The sequence below is a fragment of the Scophthalmus maximus genome, chromosome 15 (genome assembly GCF_022379125.1).
Source record: "Scophthalmus maximus strain ysfricsl-2021 chromosome 15, ASM2237912v1, whole genome shotgun sequence".
NCBI lineage: Eukaryota > Metazoa > Chordata > Actinopteri > Pleuronectiformes > Scophthalmidae > Scophthalmus > Scophthalmus maximus.
The window spans coordinates 20,049,867-20,076,222 of record NC_061529.1 but is presented as its reverse complement, the minus strand read 5'-3'; the positions used below and the strand labels follow the sequence as shown (position 1 = coordinate 20,076,222).

The following is a 26,356-nucleotide window of genomic DNA, read 5'->3' as shown; positions in this document are numbered from 1 at the left end:
GATCCATTTTAGAAGTTTAATTTTCACTGACTAAGGTGAAAACTGTTGGTCAGTGAAATTTGTTTTAATTACTCTCCCACCAGGTACTCTGAATATGTACTTAATTGTGGGGGCATGGTCAGCACCCCTATTGCCACTTTGGCAATCAGCAATTGTATAGAAAAGCCAGGATTTGTTCAAAGTGGCAGCTTCAGCGGCAGACGAAGACTCCTCATACGAAGACGAGTCGTTGGAGGACAATTGGGAGCGAAGTATCTTTTGATTTTGACTTTTCTTTCATGTATCATGTGTGTATTTTCCATTCCTGTACACTACTCTTCTCGTAGATACTTTAGACCACTTAATCATTCACCACAGCACCGTAATCTCTCCAATCTTATCTACCCCCTGCCCCTGCCTATCCCTGGACTTCCTTGCTCTCACTGAGACCTGGATAACTCCTGACAACACTTCCACCCCTGCTGCCCTCTCCTGTGGAGGGTGGAAATTCTCTCTTAACCCCCTTCCGCACTTTACCCCTTCATTCTTCGAACTTCACACTGTTTCTGTAACTCACCCGGTGAAATTATCACAAAGCTCCTTTCAAACTGGCCCAAAGAAGGTTTAAACCTGCTAACACCTTACGTTTTCTGCAGTTTGAAAAGGTTTAATCTGCATTCAGCCCCGGGTCAAATGACTGCAATAGACCAGGGTAATAATCGTGTTTACCTCCGATCGGCATTGATGTGAATGTCACACCCGGTAGAACGCGCTAATTAATGCGATGTGGGAGGCAATGAAGGCTCATATTCTCCGTCGATAACTGCTGTTACCTCACCAGCTCACATTAATTAGCGCGTTCTACCGGGTGTGACAACTCAGAACTGTAGTTAAAAGACCTCTCGCATGTAGCTAGCTCGCTGAGCCTAGCTTTGGCTCATTGGTGGTAACAACAAACAGAGTCCAGATCATCGATGAGGTATAGAATGGGGCACTTTATTTCAACCCTTCTGCGGACATACACAGCCTCATCTGGCGGTGTCTCACTTCTCACAGTGGCCGTAAACTGTCAGTAACATGGATGGATGTGCAGAGCCCAATCTCACTGTTACTGCAGCTACGTAAACACAACAACAGTACAGCGCCAAATTTCTTCTTCTCTCATACACACACACTTCAATACCTATAAAGCCACGTGCTCAAAGGAGCAGGCTTGGTTCGTAACACTGCGCTTAGTTTGTATACTTTGAATGAGTGACAAAAGTACAAGATATAAGGTAACGTTTTCTCACTGGCTTCCATGCTGGCTGCTTTCTGTTGTTTAATACACTGCTCTTCTTCTTTGTTTTATGACCTGCACCCATAGAGTGCACCGCTCTATACCGCCACCTATCACTACACTGTTTTCCTGCTGGCAATCATCAGTGTGATGATGCTTGCAGTGTGAAAGTGGCCAATTGCCGATTTCAGCGGGTCGACCCGCATTTAAAAAACCCGGGTCTACACTGTAATTTTGGTGTGAAAAGTGTTTCATTGTACTCTACCCCCCACCAGGGTCTCTTGAGGATTTCTTGGAGGAATTGGACGTCCTCCTGTCTAACATCCCAGAAGATGGACCCAACTAGTAATTTTCGGTGACTTCAACATCCAGACAGAGAAGTTAACATCTCAGCTGTTAGTCTTTCTATCCTCCTTCGCTCTCAACCCCCCCCCCCCCCCACACACACACACACACTCACAAATCTGGTAACCAACTCAACCTTATATTCACCAGAAACTGCTCTACCACAGAGATCTCTGTCATTCCTCTCCATGTCTCTGACCACTTCTTCATATCCTACTCTCTTCCCCTCTCTCAAACTGCCATCCCTCCATCCTCCACTCTTACTGTCTCTGTCCGCTGCAACCTTCGCTCCCTGTCTCCCTCCTCTCTTTGCTCATCTGTCCTATTGGCTTGCCCCTCACCGGACTCCTTCTCACCCCTGCCTCCTGACACAGCCACAGACACTCTTCCCTCTACCTTGTCTTCTTCCCTGGACTCCCACTGTCCTCCAACCTCTCGGCGGGCTCGCCCAACCCATCCAGCTCCGTGGTTGTCTGACTCAGTGCAGTCTCACAGAACATCCATGCGAGCAGCTGAAAGACAGTGGGGCAAATACAAACGCCCTGAGGATCTTCCTGCCTATAAATCTCTTCTTTCATCTTTCTCTGCCTCCATATCTGCTGCTAAAAGCTCTTTCTTTGGATCTAAAATTCAGTCTTCCTTCTTCAACCCCCAAAAATGTTTTTTCCATTTTCTTTACCCTCCTCGAACCCCCCGCTTCCCACCTCCCTCCTCCCTTCGTCCGAGCGACTTTGTAAACTACTTTGCAAAAAAGATACATTACATTCGCTCCTCATTCCCTGACCCCCTCCTACTGACACTACCTGTCCTTCACCCTCCTCCTCATCTCTTTCTCTAGTTGCTTTTTCACCAATGCCTCCCAGTGAGGTACTATCCTTGGTCACTTCCCCCCGTCCCACAACCTGCTCCCTTGACCCTATCCCCTCTCACCTTCTTCAGTCTATTGCTCCTGACCTCATTCCCTTCCTCATCCACCTCATCAATACCTCTCCGACAACAGGTTACTTTCCCATCACTCTTAAAGCAGCAAGAGTGAATCCTCTTTTAAAGAAACCTACACTATACCCATCTGATGTGATAAACTACAGACCACCAGAACAACCTTCTTGACCCCCACCAGTCTGGATTCAAGGCAGGGCACTCAACAGAGACTGCCTTCCTAGCTGTCACAGAGGAACTCAACACAGCTCGAGCAGCCTCCCTCTCCTCTGTTTTGATCCTGCTCGGCCTCTCAGCAGCTTTTGACAGAGTGAACTACCAGATCCTCCGCTCCACCCTCCAACAACTGGGAGTCTCAGGCTCGGCACTCTCCCTGTTTGCATCCTATCTCAAGGGCCGCACTTATAGGGTTACTTGGAGAGGATCGGTGTCTGAACCGCTTTGGACAAAAGCATATGCTAAATGAATGTAATGTAATTAGCTCTGGAGGTGGTGGAAGCATACAAAGGACAATGATTTAAGCAAGTTGGCAAAAAAAAAGAAGTAATAATCACATACATGCAAGGTTGCAGTGTTTCCTGTGGTGCTGTAAATTGACCTGCTGCAACTGATGCTGTCGCTAATGTGCACCTCAGGGGTCACTGACTTACTGTCAAACTAAGTCAAGTAAAATCAAACCCCAGAACAAAAAACTTGATATCTCATATGTGACAGTTAATGATGTTGCTGCCATTGTTTGTGTTTGCCAGGAGATCTCACTGTGGTTAAAATGATTTAATAGTGATCAGGTCAGCTGTTTAGTAAAGACGAGATGTTTTACTTACTTGTACAGAAGTTTCACGTTCACCACAGAAGCCAGTCCATACAGTAGCTTGTCCTTCTCTTGAGCCAAAGACGAAACTTTGTACCTCTGGAACATTGTGTTCCACTTGGCTTCAGTGCCTGAGTTCTTCATGCCATATCGATAAACCAGCAGCCTCAGGTTCACTGCGACACTGCTGCAGGTCAAAATGTCAAGAAAGTTAAATGGCAGGGTGATGAAAAACTAAACAAATGTGCAGTTTAATTTTTTAATTTAAAAGGACAGTGAGAGCAGTGGTACCTGAGACTTCCATCAATCCACCGGTCGAAAATACGAGAGGCTTCATTTAGAGCCTCCTCATCTCCCATTTGACAAGCGATACTGAGCACTGTCTCCCTCAATAACCTGCCAATCACATCCAAGCAGCCATTTTACATTGCTTGATAAATAAGTGCATGTGTTGACATAAAAAAACTGAGGACAAATGTTACTCAACAGCTCCAATATTGTAACTGATATCATGTTCTTGAGGAGTGAGACCAGGGAAAGACAAGGTGTTTTCCTCAATGCACATACAGGGAGTCTTCGTATTATCATTCACTGCTCCCAGTTTACCTCTGTGTCTGTGTCCCTTCATCATCCCATCCAAGTTGTGTTGAGATCGCTTTGACATGATTTTGAAAGAGTTTCTGAGGAAAAAGAAGAATGAGGTTCAACCAAGGCTGTATATAAAGATAGACAACATCTGCATGTTAGTGGATGGGACATGGAGTAAACTTAAAAGTCAAGGTACATATTAAAACATTTTTTCTCAATGGTTTCTGTCATATTAGGTAGTTCTAATCACACTGATCTATTTTCCAGTGTTCCTTTTTCTAATAAGTATGATTTTAATAAATTATTTGATGCTATAAAATCTGTCAAGCGTCATGATTGAGAGATGAGACTGACTCACAATTAGTCAAGCACTGCACGCATGTATTGACCTGACCTCGATGCCGCAGCTTCAATCCACGTTTACTACTGCACAGACTCGGGCTTCAAATGACGTCAAAAGAGCCTGAGTCAGGCTACCACTGACACACACCCCCTGACCAATCGCAAGTAAATCTCATCTGTCAATCACGATAACTCAGGCAGGTTTGATATCAGAAACGTGAACACAGGAACTTACATCAGTGTGATTAGAATAACTTAAAGTGACAGAAACCATCTTTTTGGGGGGGGGGGGGGATTTGATATTTAATATTTTGTTCATGTCCATGTCCCATCTACTACAATGAAGGGGGTGAGGTTTATGACCTATACAGCTACCTATAGTTTTTTCATATAAATAATCTTAATGTCCTGTTCTGCCTATAGTGACAAAATTTGATCAAACCTACAGAAATAACTTTAGGTTAAAATTGTATCACTAATTTAAAAGGATTTTCTAATTTTACTAACACTTATTTATCTATTTTTAACTCTTAACCACCTGAGCTGCTTCTGTTCACAGGGCTTATGTGTCATGTTGTAAATATTAAAATCAATGACTTTATTATTACTAATACAAACGTTACCTGCTTTGAATTAGTGTAATTAGTGCAAGTCTCTTTTGCATACTAACATTATTATATCATTGCTGTATGATCTAAAATTAAAGTGATAGATACTTTGTTATGTTGTGATTTTGCTGAGAGTTTTTAGTTTTTTAAAGATAAAGTCAAGGTGATATGATGTTTGAAATGTGACAGCATGGGGGGATTTGCAGTCGTCTTACCTGAAACTTTTGATAGACAGTAGCATCAGCTAACAGCATGTCCCGAACATAGGAGATAGAGGACGCCACACGGTCCCACACTATGTAATCAGTCTCATTTGTCAGGTACATGGTAAGATTTAAGGCATTGCCATAATCTATAATGTCTGCCCTAAAGATGAAAAAAATGAAACAGTATATACAGTCTCTGTATATACATGATGACATGAATGTGCACATTGTGTGTTTTGGGGGAAATCTCACCTTGCGAGCGCAAAGACATCATCAATGTAGCTGGTACGATCAGCCGCATCAAACTCCTGTTGATGAAAGGAAACGCATACAGTAACTGTTGTAAAGAACATATCCAAGAAATACCAGCATACTGTATCGGGCATTTGTCATTTCTGGATTGATTCTCCATGTTCTTATGTCTCTGGTCCATGCTAGGAAGCATTCAAAAAAAAAAGCAAAATACAGCACTAAATGTGCTTTTCTGTTTTAAATACTAAAGTATAAAAAACGAATTACCTATTTTAAGGTTTGATCTTAGTGTAATTTTAATCAGGAAGACTACCTTTATTAAGCATTACTCACTATTTTTCTCTCTCACTCTCCCCACTTCTCTAATCAGCTGACTGTGGGCAATTTCAGCAGTCTAAATAGATTTTGCCTCAATCCCAGTCAGTGAATCCTGTTATTTCTGTGAAACTTTAAATCTCTTCTCTCTCTCTATCTCATTCAGATCCACAGCATTCTCTAAATCCCATCAACCACCATCAGTGTCTAGATCCCGGGGGATATGATAATGTTATCAGAAAAAGATGTTATAATACAGGACTAAAACCATTATTTTAAGTAGAACAAAGCAGTAATTTTACGAGAAAGAAAACATGTGATCTTAAAATAAAATAAAGCCATGCTCAGAATTTCTCATTATTACTTTGAAAGGATTAAATGTGCATGTCTTAGCAAAATCGTGACATTTTGTCATACAGAATGAAAACATGAATTCAGTCTAAAAAAATAAGAATCTTTTTAAAAAAATACTTATTCCCATTATCGCTGAATATAATACTGCAAACTACAATACAATTACAGCTGGCTGCTGTGGTAACACTTCTCCTAGGACAGCATTACCATGTGGTTGTTTTGAAGTTGTTCACTGATGATGTTCCACATGTGGACGTTGTGGTTGACTCTGTAGAATCCAATGTGATCATTGTTCACCTTAAGCAGACCATCCGCTGAGATGGAGTAGTTACTGATGACGAGCTCTGAAAAATCAACACAGTTGTTGGTGTGTTTGAGAATGGACAAGTATATGTTTATATATTTTATATGCGTGTGTGTGTTAGTTAGCAAACTACCATTGCTGCTCTTTTCAAATAAAGCTGACCCATTCTTGTCACTTTTCACAGAGTGCCATTTCACTGGGATTGTCCACTTGTACCTGCAACAAAAATAAGATAAGAGATACGATAAGATAACCCTTTATTAGTCCCACCATTTGCTATGTTGCAGCAGCAGAGTAAAAATAGAAACATTAAATTTAGAAAAAAGGTAATAAATAACTAAACATGCATAAACATGCATAAATTCATTGTGTTCATCAGCTGGATTTATGCTCCTGTGTTAAGGGGCTACGCCTGGGGCATCTCTATGTGTAGACTTTAAAGTTACAGTGTAGGCTAGGTTAGCCTACCTCAGAATCAGAATCAGCTTTATATTGGCCAAGCATGTGTAAGGAATTAGACTCACAGAAAAAAAATGTTTTAAAAACAAGGACGACAGAGGTAGACAACAAGAACATAATAACATTTTGTTATTATATACAGTTATAAACATAATGTAGAAAAAATATAAAGAATATGTATATATATACAGTATATATACATATTCTTTATATATCTTTTTTAGTGCCATTGGATGAGTGCAAAGATGCTGAAATAAATATGGATAATAACAGATTACTATATATAAATGAGGTACAATAATGGAATAAATAAATATAGAATAATTAACAAAATACACTGTATACACAAGATCGGATGACATAGCAGAATGTGAATGAAGGATATTTTGGGAGTGACAGTTTATTGCACAGAGATTTTTCTGAACCTGTTCGACTGATTTAACTCTTCATCAGAGTGAAGGCCTGTGGGAAGAAGCTGTTCTTCTATCTGGCAGTTTTGGCGTACAGTGATCTGTAGCGCCTACCAGAGGGGAGGAGTTGAAACAGGTTGTATCCGGGGTGTGATGGTCTGCACGGATGTTACCTGCATGTTTCCTGGTTCTGGACACATACAGGTCCTGAATGGAGGGCAGATTGGCACCTAAGATTCTCTCTGCAGTCCTGACAGTCCGTTGTAGTCTCCTCCTGTCCTGTTTGTTGGCCAAAGCAAACCAGACAGTGATGTATGAGCACAGAACAGACTCGATGACTGCAGAGTAGAACTGGATCAGCAGCTCCTGAGGCAGGTTGAACTTCCATAGCTGATGCAGTTAGTACGTCCTCTGCTGGGCCTTTTTGATGGTGTCTGTGTTGGGATGTCCACTTTAGGTCCTGGGAGATTGTGGTTCCCGGAAACTTGTAGGTTTCCACAGCAGACACAGTGCTGTTGAGTATGGTGAGGGAGGGCAGTGTTGGGGTGCTCCTCCTGAAGTCCACTTTCATCTCCACAGTTTTGAGCAGCTTCAGCTACAGGTTGTTCTGACCGCACCAGAGGGCCAGCTGTTCAACCTCCCTTATGTATGCAGACTAGTCACCGTTCCGGATGAGGCCGATGATCGTTGTGTTGTCTGCGAACTTCAGGAGTTTGACAGACAGGTCTCCTGAGGTGTAGTCGTGGTGTAGAGGGCGAAAGCAATGGGGAGAGCACACACTACTGGGGAGCGCCAGTGCTGATTGTCTGGGTGCTGGATGTGATGTTTCCCAGCCTCACCTTCTGCGTCCTGTCTGTCAGGAAGTTTGTGATCCACTTACAAGTGGGGACAAGTACAGTGAGCTGGGAGAGTTTGGATTGAAGTATTTCTGGGACGATGGTGTTGTTTGCCAAGCTGAAATCCACAAACAGGACCAGTGCGTAAGTTCCTGGGGAGTCAAGGTGTTGCAGGATGAAGTGCAGTCCCGGTTTGAGGGCATCATCCGCTGACCTGTTTGCCTGGTAGGCAAATTGCAGGAGGTCCAGCAAGGGGGCATTTGATGTCCTTCAGGTGGGCCAACACCAGTCGCTCAAAGGATTTCTCGACCGCAAATGAAAAGGAAAAGGCCTGTAGTCATTTAATCCTGACTTGGAGAGTTTCTTGGGGACTGGGATGATTGTGGAGCATTTGAAGCAACAGGGTACATGACACAGCTCCAGTGATCTCTTGAAGATCTGTGTGAGGATGGGGGTCAGCCGGTTAGCACAGGCTTTCAGGCAGGAGTGGGACACGCCATCAGGGCCTGGAGCCTTCCTGGTCTTCTGTCTGTGAAAGAGCTGTTTCACATCCTCTTCACAGATCCTGAGTGCAGGAGGGGGGTCAGTGGGGAGGGGTGGGGACAGGCAGTGAGTGCAGATGATTGTGTGGTGAAGCCGGGCTGGATGAGGGTTGTGAAAGTGGGCCTATCAAACCTGCAATCTAACACAGTCAGGTAGTCAGCCAGTTGATTGTTTCTCTGCAGCGGGGGGCTTTCTGTAGCTGGTGATATCCTGCAGGCCTATCCACACTGTTGCAGGGTCATTGGCTGAAAACCTGGCCTTTAGCTTATCAGTGTAGCACTGCTTTGCTGCTCTGATCTCCTTTGTCAGTCTGTTTCTGGTCTGGTTGTATAGGATCCTGTCCCCATTCCTGTAGGCCCCTCTTTGGCATGACAAAGCTGTTTGAGTTTTGCAGTGAACTAGGGTTTATTGTTGTTGTATGTGCAGAAGGTTTTTGTCGGCACACACAGATCTTCACAAAACTTGATGTAAGATGTCACAGTGTCACCAAGTTTGTCCAGGTCTGAGTCAGCAGCCTCAAAAACACTCAATCAGTGCAGTCAAAGCAGGCTTGTAACTCCAGCTTTGCCTCATTGGTCCATCTCCTCACTGTGCTTTACCCTACATGTTTCCGATTCCCATGGAGTTTGTTAACAGTGAAGGCAGCAACACAGGAGTTGAAGCTGGTCAGTAGTCCTCTCCGGGTCAGTAACAAATGATTAACAAAGTCATTACACTGCAAACAATATCACTGTAATCAATGCTCAATGTAAATGAACATAAACATTTAACACCTGCATTGCGAACAGACAGTTAAATGATGTTAGAGGTTACCTGGATGTAACTCAAACTCTTTAAATCTATATGTTTGCAGCACACTTACTGTGGGACAACCTAATCACGTACAATATGTGGGTGTGTGGTTATGGTTAACATGTTAAATCTCATGCTCAATAGAGCGCAACACTGACCGCCCACTTTTTTTATGGCTCCAGTTCCGTAAGTGAATTTCCTATTAATTTACTCCACTGACATTTCATAAAATCCTTATGTGAAAAGTTTTATGCCTGGAACCAAGCCAATAAGCCACTAGAATCGTTATCATAAAAACGTTTAATTCGGAGCAAAAAAAAGGGGAAAAGGGAAAAAACTGAAAAGTTACAAGGCTGTGTACATAATTATTTTAAGAGCGAAGGAACTACTCATCGCCATTAGCCATTGGGAATGCATTTCCAACGACTTCAAACTGTCAGTTTAGCTTCTTCTTGAATTTAACCTCCATCATCATCATCATCACTGTAGTGTTTATATTGATGATAAGAGTCTTGTAATGTATTGCAGCTTGTGTTTTGTGTGCGTATATAGTGTATAACGATCATAGAGTTCGGTGGTAGCAGTCAAGTCGGGGTTGGTGGGGTTCCCCTGTTCCGAGTACAATGGAATGCAGCATAACTAGCTGACATGAAGTTTGCGGGTGTATTAAGTGTTTCCATGGTAACAGTGATCTCCACCAATCAGAGACGTCGATGTTACATTTTAGGATTGTGGGTAATGTAGTATTTCTCAATGACATAGTGAATAAAACATGTTTTTCTGAAAACAAGCTTGATAACATATGGACTTGTAGCTTGTCCATGTGCATCTATCATCGTTTCACAACCTCACAGCCTGTGGTAAGTCTACCTTGGATGATTATGACAGCGTGGCTAATAATCAAAATGTTAATGGAGAATATGAATGCAATTTTCACCGGGACCTCAAGGCTCTATTCTAGATCAAAACCTAAGCGATGGGTTTCTAAATCAAGGTTCATGTTAACCTCTTGTCTCACCTATATAGTAAATTTAGCTGAACTACGTCTTTCTGTGTGCTGAGAGGTAAGTGTGCAATCGACTTATGAGAGCATTTCTCTCAAAAGAGCTGCTGCTGCCATGTTGACTAATGTGTATGTGTTTTTTCATGTTTGATGGAACATGTCCAATTTCATCAAACCATCTATATGGGCCAGATCTCATTTTACACACGTGATCCCTAAATCAAATCCTGTGTAGACACACAGCGGTAAAGTTGGGGGCCAAAATACAAAATGTTGAAGAAGGATGCAAAAAAAGGTCTGTAAACTGTATCTGAGGGAAAATCTGAGTTGTTCATCACTACAAACTTTTGCTACCACCATTCATATTGCACAGTCATTTGAGCCATTATTAATGTAAAAATATTGACGAGTAATAGGGCTCTTAAGAAGTTTAAAGGTGATCTGTGTCCTCTTAAGAGTCCCTTACCCCAGAGGTGAAGGGGGCTCGCTGGGATTAGCTTGAGGATCCAGGAGAAAACGCTTTTGCCTCAGTTTGGCATTTGTCTCAGTGACAGACAGATCCAGCACAGGATAACCCATCTGATTGGTCCATGTGTCCATGACCTCTGCCACTGGCAGGCCACTCACCTGGGTGCAGAGAGGGGACATTATTGTTCCAACATTTTTCAGTCTGAGAGTGAGATGTTCGGATTTATATCAATTCCACAGATGTTTGTAAAAGTAAGTTGTGTAGTTAGCTTACAGTAGCTTAGCACCAAATTCAAATAGTAAATTCACTTGTTTCCAGCAACTGTTTTATTTTGAAATACAGAAAATGATCAGCTGTTCTGACACAGGGACATGTGTTTTCTGCTCCAATGCTGTGCTGCACTGTTGACCTTTATTTAAGACCAACAGATCCAACTCTGACAGCATTTTAGAAAACACTGTGATAACAACACTTGACTACAATCTTGTGACCTGCTACCAGAGCATTTTTACCCTCCAAACATGCTCACACCCAATAATGAATGTAAACAAGAAGTAAAAATAGTTACTGTATGGCAAGACCATAACCTGTTCTTACTGACAAACCACTGGAGACTGTACAGAAGCACTGAGCAAACATTGTTCTGTTTTCCTAGAAACTGTTCCTGCACATGACTCCTTCTAAAACCACAAATTGTTATTATTATATCTCTGGGTAAAGGTTCAGTAAATATCTTACAGAGCTTTCTGAGATGTCTGCTGAGATGTATGTAGGTGTATTTTTTAACTCTTGAAAGAGCTAGACTGTTTCCTGCTAACTACACTGAGAGCAGCTCTCTACTTAACATGCTGACAAGATTAGATGTGATTCTTTCCATTGATAATTAGACATTATTCTAGCCTTGCACAGAAAAAATATAAGGATGATGTTCAAACATACATTGGAGAGAGATGCCCAGAAGTTGGCTGTCTTGGCGTTCTTGAAGCGGTAGTCTTTCAAATATTTCTGTTGAGAAAAGAAAAGGAGAGACAAACAAATAAATGGCTTTCACCACGCAAATAGAGTACCTGAAATATAACAATTGTTCATGACTATTCATGATTTTTTTGCTATAATTATTAATTATTTGTGATAAAGCCACAGCAGTGTCTGACTCACGCGACAGCCCTCTCTGAACATGTCTTTACCCATCCAGTCCTCCAGCATCCTGAGAATGGAGGCTCCCTGGAAAAGGTTGGATTATTTATATATATATTGTATGCTTTTAGTCTGTTTTGTGTTGGTAATGTGGCTGATATGAAACACTTTCCATGAGGGTTTTATGAACATTGAATTGACACTTTTACTGTGTGTGATATATCCCAGTATTCTTACCTTGCTATATGAGATGGCATCAAATACAGAGGTGATCTCTGCTGGGGTTGACACGTTCACAATGATTGGATGAGAGGATAGGAGGGCGTCATCCACCATTACAGGAAGCACATCGCTGATGATCATGATGTCTCTCTATATACAACAGGAGGACAACGCAGGTTACAGAGTACCTAAATCCTCAAAGTGATTGGTCTACTGTCTGTGACTAATTATCTGGTGCAACTCACCATGCCCCAGCTAGGTTCAGCTTTCTCAACTCCGATGTATTCAAAGAAACTGGCAAAGCCCTCGTTAAGCCAGAGGTCGTCCCACCAGTCCATGGTCACAATGTTACCAAACCACTGGGAAAAAGACAACTGACATGAGCTTTGAGGGTCCAAACAAAGGAAACTCCATATACAATTTGCAGAGTGCAGGGTAATTCACAAGTTTAATCTATTTCATTCTTGGTTAGCGTTCATTCTGGCTTAAGGTCTTTCACTGAAACTTTTTTGCAAATCCAGATTGATATTGATTCCAATCAGATCTATACAGGTGGGTTTCAGTCTGGATGCTCTGAATGCTCAAATTGGATGTCAAGGTGTGCTTTGAGTTACTGGAAATCTGACACAAAAATGACAATGTCACATCCAGAAGGACAGCAGCTACAGTTATGTTAATGACACCTATGTTGTGACTACAGCAGCCCACGCAGATGAGGTATATGAATTCTGGTCTCATCTGCAAACAGTGCAAACAGTCCACCCTACAGATCTGATTTGAGAAACAAATCTGATTTGCCTCCAGTCTGAACAAAGCCAGGGGAATGTTCTTTGAACACTTTAGTCCCCAGCCTGTCTTCTCACCCCCTTCTTCGCAGCAGAATCATCAAAAATTTGTTGGGCAAATCTCGGAGTTGGCAAAAAAAAGACGTACATTGAGCTAGCCACTTCTATAACACAAGTAAATAGTGCATAAATAACATGTGACATAGGCTTTTTGTGTTGACAGCAGTGGTATATATGATCCCCAAAGTTTACAATTTGTACAGACCCAATTTATTAGGCCAGCAACGTCAGCAGGGAGAGCTGCCAGCCTTGAGCATTTCTCTTTTTTGTTAAGTGCAGCTCAATTCAATTCAAATCAGTTCAGTTCAGTTAATTTCAATTCAATTCAATTCGTATTGCCCCAAATCACAACATACATTATCTCAAAGCACTTAACATAGTAAGTTTGACTCCTTGCAAGGGGTCAGTCTAGTCTATCCAATTGAAGGTGGGGTGCATCAACCACTATCCCCGCCTCCAGTCTCAACATTCATCTTGATGAGCGAGTGATGATCCAGCAGTGTTGAACATTTGCAAGCGCGTAGGGATGGTCAAGTTTGCTGGTGAGTATGCCTTTCTGCATGAAGATACTGTTCTGTGCACTTGTATCATATGTGACACCGTAGATAAAGCTGTACGAGGTAAACTGCTTTGTCAGTGATGTATTACTAGCATCTAAAATCAGTAGGATGTTGCTACCTTGCTTGCAGATGGTGGTTTAGTGTCACTCAAAGTTTTGCTGAAGACAAGTTTGTATATTTTGGAATGTTAAACATGCTTTCCATACTAAAGCATATACACTGTAATGACCATACAATACAATAGTCAGGTCTATTATGAATGCAGCTAATGTAGTCTCACTGTGACTTATATTATAAACAGTGCACAACATATAGAGTTTGGGGCTTGAATAGAGTCTGTTAGGCAGTAGCCAGCTGTCTAACTGATCTTCTTTTTCTTTATAACATATTGTCCACTAACATACAAACACTTATTGTATGAGTATGAAAGAGTACAACAGTACAACACGACCACTAAAGCCAGCAAAATTAGAAAGATTGACCTCAGCACTTGGAGGGTAAGATTACTGCAGTTCTTTTTGATTATGAAAGGTTTTCCCTTTTTCTCGATACTCAGGGTTTCCCTTATCTAACAGGAAGTTAACAGCATAGCATTGACTGACTCATTGTGTAGTGTAGTGTCTGGATGTATTGTTTAAATTAATAGCACCAATCAGTAAAGCTGTTTTCTCAAACATCTGACACTTTGTGGCTAATTTTGATTCTTATTTTCGTTTAGTCTGAAATCTGTTGGATGAAATCATATTTTGGCAGCAGTTTGCGAAAGCTTGGCTTAAGCACTCATTCTTCGACTTGACTCAAACTGTTTTTGTGCACTAAAACTGGACTCACATGTTTATTTTTTCTTTGACAAACACAAAACTGAAATGTTTCAGTCAACATGACTAAAGCCATCATGGATGTAGTATGAAACTATATCATGGATGTAGTATGAAACTATATGAACATTAATCTATCAAAGTTAAACATGTTGCACATGTTTCCCTTAGTTGCCTTATCTAAAGTCCATAAAGTGAATATAATGTACATCTTTTCAACTAATGAAGTGAAACACAATCATCATATTCAACACTCTGACAGTGCAAGATCTTCTACCCATAGTCCCAGACCTTCACTACAGCAACTCTCAGCTGCTGCTTGTTGTGGAGCTCTCGGAATGTGTTGCCCCAGTTACTATCTATTTATTTAATGTGATCATTTGATTTTGTTAATTTGACACAAGGCCCCGCAACAACAAATAATTAGTTTCAGCTTTGATTTGTGCATATCACCAATCAAATGATCACTGTTCAATTTCCTGCTGAAGGTATAAAGTTTTTTAATCAGACTGAATTACCAACCTGATAAAATCTTAAGCACGAAAGAGTTGCCCACTTTGGTTAACCAACCTGAACTGTGTGTAAACACTATTTAACTCTAGTACTGTCAGCCAGAAGACTATTGGTACATCATCGTATTCAAATGATCCCTTATTCCTGTAACTTTGAATGGTTCAGAAAAATTAATTGACTTCTTCAAGGTGTCTTATCTCCCATAAAACAGCTGATATCTCGGAAAACTGCTTTAACAAAACTCATGAAGCATTTTAAACTTTTATAGTTGTGAACTCTGATATCGTATTTTTCCACTCATGTGACTGAAATAAAGATAAAAGCTTTCATCGAATTGCCAGTAAACTGACTTTATGTATTTGTTTTTTCCATCACATGCGGCTGAATTGCACAGAGATAAAACCGATAACAATCTGCTTTATGTTGGAAAAAGTTTTCTGAACTGCATTTTATGCTGCTGCTTCACATTTAACAGCTGTTCATTTACTAAAAAACTTAAGAGTTTAGTCTGTCTGTTTAGTGAACGCTAAATTAAACAGACAAACTACACTCTTCAGTCTGAAATATAAAAAAATAAAAAATGTCATAGAGCAGACTCAAAAACTCAAATTGAGTTGTGAGTTGTGGACCAAATACTCCAACTTTAAGGGTTTAATATCTTGGCTTTTATTTTTTGGCCTTTGCATTTTAATACTTGGCCCTGAAATAAATTATGAGTTCTTCAAAAGGTACAGTCCTTGAGAATTTTTTTTTTCAGATTTATGAAATACATCAAAGTGGGAAAATTTCCCTAAATGTGATATATAGTTTGCATACTGACTACCAAGTGTGCCAAATGGTTCCATTACACAAATAAAATAAGAAGATTAAGTAATACATAATTTTTCTAATTATGTCATTGTCATATGTTATGTCAGAAAAACAAAAATAAGGATACTTGCAATACTGGATATATTGTGGTTGTACAGACTAATGAATTAATTCCATTAAAAATAAAGTAATAAGTAACTAGAGAGTAATACCTGGTGAACTAGCTCATGGGCGATTACACTGGCCACTCGCTGCTTGTTGTAGGAGGAAGACTGACTCTCATCATACAGCAGGTTGGTCTCCCTGTAGGTGATGAGGCCCCAGTTCTCCATTGCACCAGTTCCAAAGTCAGGGATAGCTATCTTATCTGGAATGAGACAACACAGGGATGACATTGAGGAAAGCACTTATCATGTGTTTTATGGCATCACTGCATTATCAATTATTGTGAGAAGGTGAGATAGTGACTGATTGTATATAGATAAACTTTAACTACTGTCAAAATTAGTACCAAAAAAACTAGAATGGCACTTGGGAGAGTGCATACCTCTGCCAAGGCTCAACAATCCCCTTTAATTCAAATAATCATCAATCAATCATCAAGATGTACAGTGAGTTTATATATACAGTGCAGCTGTTCAGTGCAGGACAGGTTGACGTCTTTATGTTTTGATGCCATTTTACTCCTTTTCTTGTCACAGTACCTCACAAATCATGCTGCTGTTCTTTCACATTGTTGAATTTCACCTAGTAGTTACTGAAATTTTTTGTTGGTCATATTTTCAAAATCCTTTCTCAGATGTATTTGTACAGTAGGTAGGTGGTTAAAAAGTGCAGCTCGGTTTCCACCTGGTTTTGTGTGCAGTGGCTGCACAGTCTGTCCTCTTTCAGAAGCCAGGTCTGCCTGTGGCGGCCTCTCTCGATGGCGAGGATGTGTTCGCTGAGTCTGTACATAGTCAATGACTCCCCTAGTTTTCGATCAGTTACAGTGTTCATGTATTCGGCTCGGCCACTGTGTGGTTTTTGGTTGACTGTGTCCAGTGGGTCAAGTAATTTTCTTTTTGTTTTCTTAGGATTTGGTTTATTCTAATGGGGTTTGTGTCTGCTGGCTCTGTTGGTGTTTGTGAGCAGAGTCCCAGGACCAGCTGGCTGAGGGGGCTTCTCTTTACAGTCTCTCTGGAGGTCAGGGATTTGTAATGGAGTGTGTCAGGGTCACTTTCTTTTAGGTGATTGTAAAAATTATACTTACTTTATATTTATATTTAGATAAGTTTTTGAATTTTTATAATTAATGGTTGTCGTCCCAATTCTGCATGCAGTCTCAATTTGGTGTTTGGCCCATTGTAAAATCTTGTTTGGCGAGTGGACCCCAGACCTCGCAACCATAAAAGGAAATGAGATCTATAACATAGTCCATATTTAAAACCAGATATTAGTTGGGATCTCCAGATTAATGTATATTTTGGTGGCATGAAATTGATGGCATAAAATATTACATCGGCGAAGGGAATAACTTAAAGGAGACATATTATGCTTTTTCAGTTTTTCCTTTTCCTCTGGTGTGTTATATAGGTTTTTTTGTGTATGTTAAAGATCTGAAAAGTTAAAAAGCCCAAAGTCTGCGTTAAAGGGAATTCCACTCTTTGGCAGAAAACATTGCTCCTGAGGCTCCTGACGCTTTGTCAGTGGTCCGGCAAATGCTACCGTAACAAGTGCATAATGCATGCCTAGTGGCTGGTGTTGCACATAGAGAGCAGAGGCCGACACTTCCTACATACACTGGAAACGGTTGACCAGTCACAACAGAGTGGGCCAGCTGTCCAATCAGAGCAGACTGGGCTGCATTTTGAGGGGAGCTTTAAAGAGACAGGAGCTAAAACCAAGTGTTTCACAGAGAGGCTGGAATGAGGAGCTGCAGGAATGGACAGTCTGAGGAAACTAATGCATTTTCTGAACATTATAGCATGTAAACCTTTTCAAGTAATAACCCAAATTAAAATTAGGAACATGAATATGAGCATAATGTGTCTCCTTTAAAACCAGTGGATCTTTCCTCTATCAGAACAAATTATCCTCTTGTACACAGGAAAAATTCAGATCTAACCAAGTACATTACTGTGAACTTTACTGATCACATGAAGGCATGTTGATTTCATCTAAAAAAGTAGCCATGAGTGCAACACTGTATTGAATTTCTATTTACATTTTGTACTGGGCAATAGGCAATTCACATTTCAGTGGAACCACATTATCTTTATTCTTACATGCTTGCTTTTGCTTCATGATGCTTTTATTTAGTTGATATTGAAATGTTACATTTTCATGGGCATGTCAATAATACATAACAATAGTGCTTTGTAAAATCACAAAGACCCACTGTGTTAACACAGATGTTAAACTGCACATACAGTAGAGGTACTCGCTCTCGTTTTATAAACACGCTGGGCTGCAGATTAATGCACAAACAGAATGTGAGGCATTTTTAAACATTGCTACCTCAGCCCACCATTTAACTAACCGGCAGAATTCATGATAATGTGACTTTGTGTGGTCGATAACAATAGAAAAGCACTACATGCATACAGTCCATTAAGCATTTACAGGGTGTACTTGACAGGGTTGTTTTCTTTCACCTTAATTTGTTTGCCATATCATGAGAATCACTAGCTTCCATTATTCTCCACAATACTGACTATAATATTTATTTGTGTGCTGATAACCGCTGTTTCGTTTTGGGCGTTGAATTTTTTTCATCACTTTTTTAACAATGCCAGATAGGGCTTTTCCCCCACAGATTTCCTAGGAAATGATTCATGGCTCTTGATGAGTAAAATCACACATATTGAGGGGATCTATAAGTGTGAGCAATTTGGTGATATAAATATTAATCGTTTTAAATTTTATCTAAAGTTGATTTGGCACAACTCACAGATTCTGTTCAGTCACACCTCTAAAATTAAAAAATTTTGAGTATTATTATTACCACAATTGGGGACTTGAATTGTCTGTCTGAAATCCAGATGTGTTTGGAATAGCCAACACCGTATAATAGGGTTAATATGAATATGAATGTGAAAACTTACCTAGTTTGGGGATGGAGTATGACATGTTGAAATAATCCTCAAAGTAATCAAAGATGACCTTGGTCGTGTTAGCTGCATATTCTGCAGTTTTCAACTGTGACTCCTGGGCGTAGATTCTCAGCTGCAAAGGCAGAAGAAGACCAAACACAAAATGTATCTGACAGTATACATCACTGTTAGTGATGTCACTGATAGTGGCACGTGATGGGATAAACTTACAGGAATTCCTTTAGCAGAAGTTCTCTCCACGTGGCTAAACTGGTGCACCGCGAAACATACCAAGTAGGTACTCATTGAGACAGACTCCTGGAAGGAAGTCTTCAGTTTATTGCCAGGCAGTTGTTGAGGGGCGCCCTGGAGAGGCAGAGAAAAAATAATTAGGGTAATGGGTTAATGAGTTAATGTGGAAGTCACTCAACCTCTAGAGCTGGGTGGATCCCCTGTCTCCAAAAACACAGGCACAAGATTGATTCCCCTGCTTTTTGGAATATTTATTCCACATACAGCAAGTGCATTCCTTGTACATACGCTGTGTCCAAGGAATTTAGAGGCTAATAAAAAATGTAAAACGAACAAGTTAAAAAAAATTTAAGTAGCAACAAATATTTTAAAAAATGCCGCTGTCAAATGGCAGACATTTTGACAGAGAATTTGGTTGCGATTTCAAGTCTTGAAATACAAGGGGTGGGGCAGGAAGTTAAACAACTAGACATGAGAAAAATTAAAATCAAAATAAATAATCTGTTATAACAGATAGAGTCCAACAATTAGTCCACATGTTCAAAAGGTCACTTTACAGTCTCTAAGAGGGACACAACACATTTCACAAACCTGACAGTCTGGTGAACAGGTTAAAAGTAGCTGTTACTCTGTTAACCATAAAGTGATCAGTCAATACTAGAAAGCTGTAACATCTTTGTTTACAGGGTTACATATTCTTATTTTCAAACTAGTGTTATGGCGCATTCATCTACCAAGGCTGTTAACTTCAATCAAAAATCAAAAAACTGCCCGATCTCACAATTAATTTATCTGCGACAAAATTGAAAAGCTTCTTTCTTTTCCCATCATTCCACTAAGTTTCATGGAAATATGTGATGTAGTTTTTGCATAATGTTGCTGACAAACAAACAAACAAACGGAGAGTGGCAAAAACATAACCTCTTTGGTAGCGTTAACAATATGTATCACTTTTGAGGACTAAGTGATGAATTTGGTTCTCTAGTGCTACCACTGTTAATGCTCCATGTTCACTGCTGTAGAATCCAACAGTTAAACCACTGAATTTCCATTGTGTTCAGTGTGAGTGAATAGTCCAGTTTCAGGGCCCTGGTATTTGATGATCCTACCATATTAAGAAGAACAACTGATGATGATGATGTTGTGAATGTCCTACCTGCAGGGGCATGTTGGACAGTGCTTCATAGTCAGCATCGTGAATAATAGAGATGTTATATGTGGCCTTCTTGTTGGGTTCATCAAAGCAGGGAAATGACTTGCGGGCATCTGTTGGCTCATGATCAGTTGCAGCAATCTTTCTGGTGATCAGATAAAGGGCAAATTATTGCAGGAAGTGTATGAGAACAGACTCGGACAATGTTTACTGTTAAAGTAGGTTCCAATCAACTTTTAGTGCCATTCATGGTCATACAAAGTATAGGCTGGATGAAATGTACTATCTCATGGACCAAAGTGCAAAAGATATGAGGCCTATGAAGATAGGTTGGTTGCATATGGCTACTGGTCACAAAGGTGCTTTGTACAAACCTGTATATAAACACAGTAAAGCGTAGCTATAATTGGCAAAACGAATAATAAAAAAATAAAGAATAGTCGACTATTCATACACTGCTCACACACTGTCTTTTGAGTCATTTCAATACTTATCTCCTGAAGATTTGAAAGGTGGCTTGAATTCATGGCATGGCAGGTTTTTATGGCAGCAAAAAGGTACCACATTGTCCACAGAAACATTTCAGCACACTTTTGCAGTGTAATCAACATCTGTGCAATCCATCCACATGAACAGAATAGAATATATTGGAACATAGTGAGCATAAGGACTAAAGTGGATTATATCTCTGTTTCTGTGGGATGCAATGGAGTTAAAGGCATGGAGGAGACCCTGAGATCTCTCTCTTCTCCTCCTGTGTGGTGTGCAGGCTAGCAGCTGATGGTGCTGCGTGAAGCTTGTGTGGCTTGCGTACCTTGTGTGCTTTGAGCGGTTTTACTCCTTTTTTCCTCAAAAGAAGGGTGATTTGGTTTTGTACGTTTTATTGACGTTTTTCTTTAATTATTTCACATTGTTGTCTTCTCATTATAGATCTGCGTCCGCCTGTTCTGGCAAGCTCGCTTTTTGTTCCAGGTTCTGCCGAGCAGCGACCCATGTTGTTTCTGTGTTTCTTTATTATTAAATTATACAGATGTTTTGTTCAACAAACGTCTCCCATCCTAACTTCTGCTGCTTAACACCAATGGTTACTTCTGAATCCATATTGGGACATAACACAATTCAAAACATTGACTCTGGAGTATCAACTCTAAAAACGAGGAGCAGAAATGCAAAGAAATGTGCAATTTCATAGTTTGACCAAAAGATCCAGAAACAAGTTTTCAACTTTCTTCATGTTCCTGGAGCATTCCACTGAGTTACGCTGTCCACAAAAGTACCTCTTATGTTTCATAGCATGTCAGTAGCATCTCCATTTCCCCTGAGAAAATTTAATCCCCTGTTGAAAACCATGTGAAATTAAAGCTCCTAAAACAAAGCCAGTAAGCACTCGTGACTCGTTTGTCAAACTACTTTTTCCCAAGATTAAAAATTAATATTCAAGTCTGCCCTTCAGTGTATCATAATGATACATCTGTCTGTCTATCTATTGTTTGTTGTTTCATAAAAATGTGTGCTGTTGTGGGAAATAGAGTAAATGGTCATTACTAGGGGTGTAAAAAAATCACAGTTCGGTACGTACCTCGGTTTTAAAGTCACGGTACCGTTCGGTTCGGTTCTCAGTTAAGGGCGAAAATGCAAAAAACTGCTCATCGTTACTTACAAACATTACTTTAATTAGTTAAACAATACAAGTTAAACATTTGTCAGCTCTCAGTGACTCAGCAATTGTTTCAAATTAAATTAAAGATACAAACTAAAATGTATAAAAATATAACGGGAATAATACTCCTGCAAAACTTATCCAATAAATAAATTAAGTATTAAATAAAAGTGCAAATGCAGCATGAAATACAACTCCAGTTTATAGGCCTGCTGTGACAATATTACTGCTGCAAAAAATATCGTTCTTAAGTAAATATAAATAATCTCAAATAAAAATGCAGATTCTTGAATTGCTAGGTAGGGGTTGTTGAAATGATGTGGGGAGCAGCGTTTGCACAGCTCGCTGTTTTTCCTACCAGCGGTGATAGTCACGCTTGGATTTAAAATCTGTGCTTTTGTCTTTTTCCACTTGTCTTTCACCTGTTTCATATTTCACCAGGAAACAAAAGTGGTCCCACACTGCGGATTTAAATGACATGCGAGCGTCTTCAAGCTCTGGTTTCCTGTTCCCGTCAGCGTTAGCCATCCCGTTCGCTAGATATCCAGGCTGAGCCTATAGACTGAGCTAAGCTAAGCGTCCTGTTACCATGGGGCTGTTCACTGCTAGCTGCTACTGCGCACCGTTCGAGCCGGAGACTAAACGGTCCGTCACCCGCCACATCCGGTGGGAACTCTGACTGGAAGTTTAAAGTTCAGCAATCAAAACAACATTTGCCATATTTACTCTATGTATTAATGCCATATTTACGTATTGTGGTTCACCTCTCAAACTAACCGTAGGTGCCTGTACCGTGACGGTTCGGTACGAATACGTGTATTGTTCCACCCCTAGTCATTACAATGATTGGTTAATACAATGAGTTTATAATTGCATAGTTTATAGTGTCTGGTGTTTTATATTGTCTTTAAGTTCTGGTTCTGTGTTGTTGTTAGTGTCCCAGCTACACACTGACTCTGTGGTTCCTCTATCAGTAAGTGTTTCCATGACTGTTCACACAGAAACCTGATCGAGTTCAAGCACCCTGCTGATTGGTTTATACTTTGTAAATTGTGGGGATTAGATTTAGGACCTATGCAATTTTTTATTTTATTTTTTTCAAACCCATCAAAGGTGAAGATCAGAGCATGTAGTCAAAATTATAGCCGAATGCAAGGATTAAAATTAAAAGAACCTTTTGGATTCTGACCAAACTTGGTTTGCAGCCTTGGGAAATGGGGATACATAATTCTTTATTTTACTTATTTTTCATTTTTTTTAATGAGAAGTCTTGCCCCTAACACTTTGAGAATGTATCTATTCTAATCTTGTAAATCTTGGTAGATATTTTTTAAAGCTGCTCTCAGACATGGACTTTGGAAAATTCGGTCCGAATTTGCCTTTCACATATGATGAATGCAGCAGTAGATTGTCAGAGTCAGACATGACACAACATTCTGTGGCATCTGGGTAGAGCATGCAGGCAGGACATGACGAATGTTCCTGCTATTTTCTCACATGGGCTCATTCTGACTTTCTCCAGAGATTATACTAGGGGGTTGGCATCTAAAGTTCTGGAAAATGTCTGGAGTAACATAAGGAAAATTTCAGGAAAACATCTGGACTTCAGTGCAGGTCTGAAAGCAGCTCAAGATATCTTCAGGCCTTGCTTGGGGATAGGTCTACTAAAGCTTTTTTTGCCTGACACATAGGCACAATACACATACCAAAAATGTTTACCTCAAAGTGAGTGGTCAAAATTTCACAAAATTATATGTGCATGTGTTCTGGAAGCAATACAGTACATATAATTATTTTGCTGGCCTGCATCCCTCATATGTTTTAATCTTTTTTTGTAAATCAATAATAATCACCTGTGCTTACAAGTTAAAGATTTTGATACCGAAAGAATTTTGCACAGTTCAAAACATGAAAACATGAATCAAATCTGTATCTGAAGTAACAATTATATGCTTTGTATGCCTGTCAGCGAAACCAACCACCATCTTTGCTGCTGGTAATAAATATAACACATAATTCATCTTTTAAAAAATAAAATAATAATAGTAATAATTGACTCTGAACATAATCTAAACATGATACATAATTCCTGTCATCTTAGTGTCACTTTTGGTTGTTTGATTAATAAAAACATGTGTCTTATGTGTATTTTGTTCATGACAGATAAAGTCAAAGCATAGAACTTACTTGGTGAGCCCCTCCTCCGTGTAGATGACCCTGTAGAATCCCACCACAGAGCCGTTAAGCCAGCCCTGGAAGTCCAGGCTTAGCACGTACCACTCTCCTGCGGTAGTGACGGGCAGCTCCTCTGCGGCCTCAACCACCACATACTGCTGTGGTTTGTATTCAAAACAACTTTTCACTGGCAGCTCCCTCTGGCCCAATTGGCTGTTCATCATTTTCAGCCTAGGCATGGCACTGACGAATGTCTCTCTGATGTGGAGCCACAAATGGCGGGTGGGCTTGCTGACTTCTACATGGATGTCCACAGTGCCCTTGTAAGTGTCCTTGTCCATGTCCGGGTCCAGTATCAGGTTATAGTGGACCGGGTTCACGTAGCTGGGAAGGCGGAAATCCCTCCAGTCCCCACTGGAGTCAGTGGAAGGTTGGCAAGGCCCTCTCCCAGGCAAGGGAGGCAGGATAGGCTCTGCTGTGGTTCCTGGTATGGAGGGGGTAGTGATGGGGATAGGGGTCGCATCTGGTCTCGAGAGGCCCACACCAAGGCCCACAGCCAGAGAGCAGACTATCACCGTCACACATATGATGACCACATGCTTACCATGGATGCAGTAGCTCTTCTGTTGCTTCTCAAAGTCCATGCTGTCAACCATGGTCACTTTCAAACCAAAAAACTTCACTGGACTAAACTTTATTCAGGTAAAGAGGTGTAAAGCTGACCTGAAGTCAGAGCCGTAGGCTCTGGCTTCCACAGTATTTATATTAGTTGTGTGAGCTGATCCAGAGCTTGCCTCTGTGGTGCCGTTGGGTGGAGAGTGGAAGGAGGAGGAGAGGTGAGAAGAGGGAAACTGCCAGACAGTGTGGAGAATCTCACATTGAGCGAGAGATTTATTCTGTCTTCAGTGCCGTTAACACGCCTCCTCCTGTTAAACATCAACAAATCTGTCTGTAAATCAACAGCTTAACTTTCTGTCCTTGTGTGTGTATGCATGTGGACAGAACATTAACTAAAATGTCTGCAACACACACAAAAAAACAAGTTGTGTGTCTGTGTGTTTGAATCCCCATAAGATTTAATTTTCAAAGTGAGTTGGATGCAGTGGGGTCTGACTTGTTTACAGTGAATATCCAGAAGGAGGGGTCTATTGTTTCGCCTGCTGTAGCATTTGCTCTTTGGTCAACATGATTCTGATTGTAACAGAGGGATGTGTGAACAAAAAAGCAAAAACAATGATTGCATTGTGTTGCCCCACACAAGCATGATTATCCTTGCAGAAGGGCCAGAGAACAGCAGCGTGCAGCGTACGGCAAGACAGGCAAGCAGTGCTCGACCTGTTAAAGCTAAAAGTATGGGACTAAATTAGACGATACCAAAGTGTAAGCTATATCTGTCCTTACATCTGATCTCAGAACAGAGTTCTGTCCCATAAAGGATCCTATGTTGCCTTTTTTTATTGATTTGGTATTTTACTGCCTACCTGTGGTGGCAGCAGTCCCTGGAAGCTAGATAAATCTCATCTTACATTAGCTTGACTTCCAGCTGATGTGTGATTTTCTCCCGAGGGCAGAGCAGTATCTGTTGGATGTTTGTGCGTTTTACGGATAATATAGAGGACCACAAGTGTCACAGAAATTGTAATAAAGCAGTTCGGCAATTAACAAATAATTGTACACAAATGGAGGAATACATAAAAAATAAAATAGTTATTAACATAAATTACAAATGAAATATGTCTAAATATCAGAAACAACATAAAAGTCAATAAGCACATCATTTAAAGATACATTAATGATTTCAAAATTGAATGAAATCTCAAAATCTATTAGAAAAAACGGTTTAAAAAGAGTGGCTGGGGTGGCTCAGTGGATAGAGTAGGCACCTATTCTTCGAGGTTTATGCCACGACGCAGAGGTCCAAGGTTTGAATCCAATCTGTATATCTTCCCCCCTCTCTCACCTAGCTGACCTGTTAAATTTAAGGCGGAAAAAGACCAAAAAATCTTAAAAAAGAGAAATAGATATTTGGATTCACAAACTGAATTTAGAATACAGTTTTTAATCAGGCATTTAAAAAGGCAGTTTTCTCTCTTCTGCTCTTACTGTTAGCTTTTTGATTTGCTGAGCTTATTTAGCTTTTCCTTTTAGCCACTTTATTATACACATGTACAAATGTGTGGAAAACTGTACTTGCGCATTATCGCATGTAGTGTGTCTTAATGGAAGACACCCAATGCTGCAGCCATTTTCCAGTCCTTAATTTCCCACACTGCTTATTTGGAAGCTAAAGTGGTAGACCATGAGCT

The 26,356-nt window shown here is 40.4% G+C and overlaps 1 protein-coding gene across 1 annotated transcript in view; it reads right to left on the bottom strand.

Annotated features, from left to right (window-relative positions):
* LOC118286340 (glutamyl aminopeptidase) overlaps positions 1-24,931 on the bottom strand; it is a 32,697-nt gene extending 7,766 nt beyond the window's left edge. The window contains exons 1-17 of the mRNA XM_035610709.2: positions 24,063-24,931; positions 20,219-20,360; positions 19,042-19,176; positions 18,823-18,943; positions 15,952-16,106; positions 12,439-12,552; positions 12,209-12,343; positions 11,993-12,058; positions 11,774-11,839; positions 10,832-10,992; positions 6,456-6,538; positions 6,226-6,362; positions 5,350-5,405; positions 5,107-5,257; positions 3,960-4,033; positions 3,645-3,749; positions 3,367-3,540 (exon numbers count right to left, since the gene is read on the bottom strand). Coding sequence (XP_035466602.1) covers positions 3,367-3,540; positions 3,645-3,749; positions 3,960-4,033; positions 5,107-5,257; positions 5,350-5,405; positions 6,226-6,362; positions 6,456-6,538; positions 10,832-10,992; positions 11,774-11,839; positions 11,993-12,058; positions 12,209-12,343; positions 12,439-12,552; positions 15,952-16,106; positions 18,823-18,943; positions 19,042-19,176; positions 20,219-20,360; positions 24,063-24,706 — 2,519 coding nt within the window. The 5' untranslated portion in view covers positions 24,707-24,931. The remainder of the gene's footprint in view (positions 1-3,366; positions 3,541-3,644; positions 3,750-3,959; positions 4,034-5,106; positions 5,258-5,349; positions 5,406-6,225; positions 6,363-6,455; positions 6,539-10,831; positions 10,993-11,773; positions 11,840-11,992; positions 12,059-12,208; positions 12,344-12,438; positions 12,553-15,951; positions 16,107-18,822; positions 18,944-19,041; positions 19,177-20,218; positions 20,361-24,062) is intronic.
* Between the last annotated feature and the right edge of the window lie 1,425 nt (positions 24,932-26,356).